Consider the following 5,874-nt stretch of genomic DNA (forward strand, 5'->3'; position numbering starts at 1 on the left):
TGTAAAAGAGAAAAAAAAAAAAAAAGTGCGTGAGAGATCATTGATATTTTTACTACCATTTATGTGAACACTCTACTTTGCAAGTGTTTTAGTTATTGTTAATGATTGAAAATAATTTTCGTTAATTGAAAATAAAGCGGAAATAAAGTCAAATATAAATATTAGAAAAAAAAATATTAGAAATGATCTCTTGGCAGCTAACTGAAATAATTTTAAGTTGAAGTACTACATTTTCTAAAACTGAAATTAAACTAAAGTTAAAAAGAAATATAAAAATCCCCCAAAAAACTAAAACAAAAGCGCATAACAAAATTATTAAACTTGAATTAAAAGAATATAAAATATAAAAATAAATGCCAAGCCAAAATATAAAATATGATATTTGATAATATAAATTATACATTTAATTAAAATAAATAAATAGCAATAATACAAATTTTTTTTACTCACCGAGTGAAGCCACCACAGTTTCTCAGCAGATCCACAAATGCCACTCCAATGAAACCATCAACATTCAGGATAAGGTTTGGTTTCTGATAAAGAGAGATATTTTATGAGATTTAAAAAAACAAACCCTACACTTGAATTTTCGTCTCGCCACAATGTTCAATTACTACATTAAATTAAGATGATCTAAATGTATTCATTGACATTTATTCATAGCTGATGCATTCAGCAAACACATATCTGTCTCACTGCATATAGCATACTGAAGATGTTCCGTGTTTTTCTTATTTTCCTTTTAAAGCTGCAGTCACATTTACTGTTGTATGGTGAAATTTGATGGAGGAAATTTTATCATTTCAACAGGAATCACTGCAGTCAGCAATTTGAATGAGAGGGAGAAATATTTTACAGTGCAGATTTCTCATTGGGTCCAGTTACAATGTTAATTCCATGGACAATGCTAATACCAGGTGCAAATCCATGACACACGCAAGTGTGTTTGTACCTTTGAGGTGGTGATCTTCTCCACCTCCAGAGCATAGTCCAGCAGCTGAGCAGCAGGGAAATGCTGCTTCACAAAGTCTTTGAGGATCTGTACCCGCATGTCAGGATTATTGATCTGAAAAAAAAAAATCAATCAATCAGTAAAGCCAGCAAAACAAAACTGTGAGAAGCAGTGTGAAATGACAATATTTCACACGTTTTTGAACACTTTCGATTTTCATGTGTTGGTGTACTCACCGATTTCACCCTGTGTCCGATGCCCATAATGAGTTTGCCATCTTTCTTCATTTTGTTGACAAACTCCATAGGCAGCATGCCACTGTCGAACGCCTTACTGAACTGCTTAGCAGCTGCGTCCAGGGCACCTCCGAAACGGTCCCCCTAAACACAAATAGAGCCAGTGATGAAACAAGATGCTCTTCTGATGCCAAGCAGACTGTGTGTGAGAAAGTGTTTAGTTCTCGTACGATGGTGAGGAGTCCTGAGGTCAGGCTGGAGATCAGGTCTTTGCCAGCACGCGCACACACTATGGTGTTATGAGCTCCAGAAACGGCAGGGCCGTGATCCGCCGTCACCATCAGACACATCTCGATGAACTGACATGCATAGCGCGGCAGCCTGCAGAAACGCACGGATTATGTGAAAGTTATAAAAGACTGAATAATACAAGTAAAAGAAAACCGCAGTAGTTTTCAAAACACAAAAAGTAAACCAGGATGCCACCCAGCCCAATCTCATTCTTAAAGGGGTCATATGATGCGATTTCAATTTTTCCTTTCTCTTTGGATATACAATATTATACAACATTTTTATTTTTAAACATTATTAAATGATTACAATTAATAATGATAATAATAATATAAGAACTGTTATTATTTATTACATTTTATAATAACAATATTACTACAGTATTACAACTACTACAGTGTTTCTCAAAAATGGTCCTGGGCACCCCCCAACACTGCACATTTTGCAGTCTCCCTTATCTGACACACCCATTTCAGGTCCTGGAGTTTCTTCTAATGAGCTCATGAGTTGAATCAGGTGTGTTTGATTAGGGAGACACACAAAATGTGCAGTGTTGGGGTCTGGAACCAGAGCAGACCGAGGGTGCCGCCCAGCCCGATCTCAGACTTAAAGACCTCAGTAATGGGCATGCCTGCATAAATGAGCTCCTGTCCTCTCTCATCACAGATACTCGTCATGAAGGACGCCGGTTTACGGATCAGACCCAGCTCCTACAGAGAGAGAACAAAAGAGCTTATTATGATGATGAAGCACCAGACAAGACTCTTCTACAAAACGCATGTTGTTCATACTCACTCGTGCCCAAGAATAATCCATTGGCACTGTAGGTGGAGGGACCTCTTTAGCAGGCAAAATTACACCCTTGGCTACTAGATTATCATACACAGATCTATAGGATACACAAACATGTGGTTACTGAAGGCCAGGTTAAGATGTTAAATTGGCAAGTATGCAAAGATGACATACTTGATGACGTCTCCCAGCTCATCGAAGCTCTTGGGCACAAAGGCTCCTGCCTCTTCCAGAGCTTTGTTCTTAGCAAGTGCAGTCTCAGACGCCTGGTTAGCACAAGCTCCAGCGTGGCCAAACTGGACCTAAACACATAAAGCAGGATACAATCAGTTCATTCAGCAATTAACATTTGAAACAGGTTAAACTCATAGCTGCTTAAAAAGGTCTTTTGGACACATTATAAGCAATGCACCTCAGATGAGAACAGGGTGGCGCAGGTTCCTATGCACCAGCAGACCACAGGTTTGGTGATCCTGCCTTCTTTAATGCCTTTGCAAATCTTGTACTCTTCATTTCCTCCAATCTATAAGCAAAGAGAAGGCCCATGAATGGATTGCGAATTTTAGTGACTGTAAACTTTTTAAAGACGAGGAAGAATGGGCTATAAGTAGCTGAACAAATGGCTCACTAACCTCTCCGAGCACAACAATCATTTTGACTCCGGGTGTGTCCTGATACCTCAAGATGTGATCCATAAAGACAGAGCCTGGATACCTGCAGGAAACACATACCCCACAGGTATAAACTCACACGCAAATTGTTCAACTGATGAAATGCATCAAAGCATTTGTAGTATTAAACAGACGTCGACTTGAACACACACCGGTCTCCTCCGATGGCAACTCCTTCATAAACTCCATCTGTAGTGCGTGAGATGATGTTATTGAGCTCGTTGGACATTCCACCAGAGCGGGAGACGTAGGCCACACTGCCCGGCCTGTACAGCTTAGACGCCAGGATGTTATCCAGCATCCCACCCGTATTACCGATCTTAAAACAGCCTGGTTTAATACCGCCGACCTACAACACATGCACCCCCCCCCACAGACTTAATATTATTACTACTACTACTACTACTACTACTACTAATAACAACAACAACAACAACAACATATCAAATTACATAATTACAATACATAAAATAAAAACTACAACAACATTATAATTTTACATGCATTATATATACATTTTAGATAAAAATTATACAGTTACTACATTTGTATTTTAATAAATTAGTATAAATTAGTAAAATTAGTAATTAATTAATAATAGTCAAATTATATAATATAAAATGGATTATTATTATTGTTATTAAAAATAATTATTTCTAATTTTAATGTCATAAATGATGAATTATACATAAAATCTATTTTTAGTTTTATAACCGGTATTAATAGTAATAATAATAAACAACAATTTCATGTGCACTGTAGAATTAATCGTTTTTTATTCTCCAATGTATATATAACAATATAACATTATTAGTTATTTAATGACAAATTAAGTCATAATTTAATTATATGTATATATAAAATATAACTAATTTATTATAGTTATATTATTAATATTTATCATAAATTGTATATTTATATATATATAATATAATAACATTATATCTATATTTAATTACTTTGTTTAATAATAATAATTACTACTACTACTACTACTACTACTACTACTACTACTATAAATATTTATAATAAAATACAATTTTATATGTAATGGAAAATTAATAAAGTTAGACAATTCTTTTTTCTTCTAAGATGAAGTTTTTATTATTATCATTGTTGTTGTTGACGTTTATTATTATTATTATTATTAAACTTACAACACACACAAAACATTTTTGGTCTCTTATCATTGGCCTGTAGAGGGCACACAAACCGACCATTATTCCAACCAATTTGTCCCCCAAGTACATACACACAGCTACACATACAAGTATCCAACAGAAAGGCAGTTTGGAGTCATACCGTTGCAGGACCAATGATAGTGACTCCCTTCTCCTCTGCCATCTTGATGATCTTGCGAGTCAAAGCCTCTGGAATACCCTCAGCTATGATTGCCATAGTGCGGATCTGTATATAAAAAAAACCCCACATAGAACAGATGAACAATCAGACCACACTGGTTTGTAAACAAACATTTAAGCAATAGTTCACTGCAAGGTAGAGTCAGATGAACATATAGTGTGATTGGATGCTGATCTCAGACCTGTGGGTACTGCATGGTCTCTATGGTGCTGTCGTAGGCAGAGCGGAGGGAGGCAAAACTGATGAGCACATCTACTTCTGGATGTTTCTTCATTGCATCAGCCATGTTCTTATAGACCGGCAGCAGGATCTCCTTATGACCCCAATAAAACTTCTGCTTATGGTCTCCACTGATTAAAATAGAAATAATGTGTTTCCACCCCTAGACATCACTCTATAATGAAATCTGTCCCATATTAGGGTTTTAAATGTAAGCATAAGACTTACGTGAAGGGGTAAACCATGGCTGCTACTGACGGCTCTTGACGTGAGCAAACATAATCGAAGTCCAGCATGCCCTGCACTGCACGCGTCTGCATCCCCCACACTATAGCCTTGGTGTGGTTACTGAACAGAGTGGTGCTTTTGGCTACAGAGATAAAGGAAGGACAAAGAGAAACAACAGAGGGGAGGAAAGGAGGGGGAAAAACATCATTACAGTATGTTTCTCACTAAGAGTAGAATAAGACAACATGTTGAAGTCAGTCTCTGTAGGCTGACGATCAAAGGTTTTCTGAATACATTCATGAAAGGAATGATTTAGCACATTGTCCTTAACTTAGCATAAACAATATGTTGCATGTCTTGTTATCAACTAAATGTTATGAAGACATGCAGAACAGAATATATGCATAATATAGGCTTTATAATATATAATTCATCTAAACAGGGCAGAAAATGTTCAAATTCAACAAAAGATGGAGCATTCTGAAGACCTGGGACTTTACTACTTAAAAAATCTGGATGTTACAATCCTTCAAGTGAGCCATATAAGCCAGAGGACTCGATTGAAAAATATACAGATAAAATATACAAAAAAAAAAAAAAAAAGACAACAGGCCATTTACAATAAATAGTTGAACATTTAGTAATATGTCACGGTTGCCATGCAAAGTCGCATTAATACAGGAAGTGCGGCCACAGAGGTATTTACAACGGCTTTGAAGGTGACCCATCCATTAGAAGTGAGAATCAGAATAAAGAATTTTATTATCTAGCGCAGAGGTGCCCAAACTCGGTCCTGGAGGGCCGGTGTCCTGCAGAGAAACTCGGTCGCCGGTGTCCTGCAGAGTTTAGCTCCAACTTGCTTCAACACACCTGCAGGGAAGTTTCTAGTTTCTAGTGTAAGAGCTTGATTAGCTGGTTCAGGTGTGTTTGATTAGGGCTGGAGCTAAACTCAAAAAGCAGGACTCTGGCCTTCCAGGACCGAGTTTGGTGACCCCTGTTGTAGACATTTGGCAGTGTAATTTTGATAACTGTAATGAGCACAAAAGCAGATAACTCTGCTTGAGATAAATAAATGACACTATAAAGAATTAAAACAACTGATATATACTGTTATCCACCATAT

General features: G+C 36.8%; 1 protein-coding gene across 1 annotated transcript in view; it reads right to left on the reverse strand.

Moving 5' to 3' along the window:
• Positions 1-5,874, reverse strand: part of LOC107687019 (ATP-citrate synthase-like) — a 29,491-nt gene that overhangs the window by 567 nt on the left and 23,050 nt on the right. The window contains exons 14-26 of the mRNA XM_016484157.1: positions 4,752-4,893; positions 4,486-4,654; positions 4,245-4,349; positions 3,095-3,291; positions 2,904-2,985; positions 2,684-2,794; positions 2,446-2,573; positions 2,275-2,368; positions 2,039-2,189; positions 1,419-1,573; positions 1,189-1,332; positions 953-1,066; positions 451-533 (exon numbers count right to left, since the gene is read on the reverse strand). Of these exons, the coding sequence (XP_016339643.1) occupies positions 451-533; positions 953-1,066; positions 1,189-1,332; positions 1,419-1,573; positions 2,039-2,189; positions 2,275-2,368; positions 2,446-2,573; positions 2,684-2,794; positions 2,904-2,985; positions 3,095-3,291; positions 4,245-4,349; positions 4,486-4,654; positions 4,752-4,893 (1,675 nt within the window). The remainder of the gene's footprint in view (positions 1-450; positions 534-952; positions 1,067-1,188; positions 1,333-1,418; positions 1,574-2,038; positions 2,190-2,274; positions 2,369-2,445; positions 2,574-2,683; positions 2,795-2,903; positions 2,986-3,094; positions 3,292-4,244; positions 4,350-4,485; positions 4,655-4,751; positions 4,894-5,874) is intronic.

Source organism: Sinocyclocheilus anshuiensis, unplaced genomic scaffold (assembly GCF_001515605.1).
Source record: "Sinocyclocheilus anshuiensis isolate Anshui unplaced genomic scaffold, SAMN03320099.WGS_v1.1 scaffold1287, whole genome shotgun sequence".
Lineage (NCBI taxonomy): Eukaryota > Metazoa > Chordata > Actinopteri > Cypriniformes > Cyprinidae > Sinocyclocheilus > Sinocyclocheilus anshuiensis.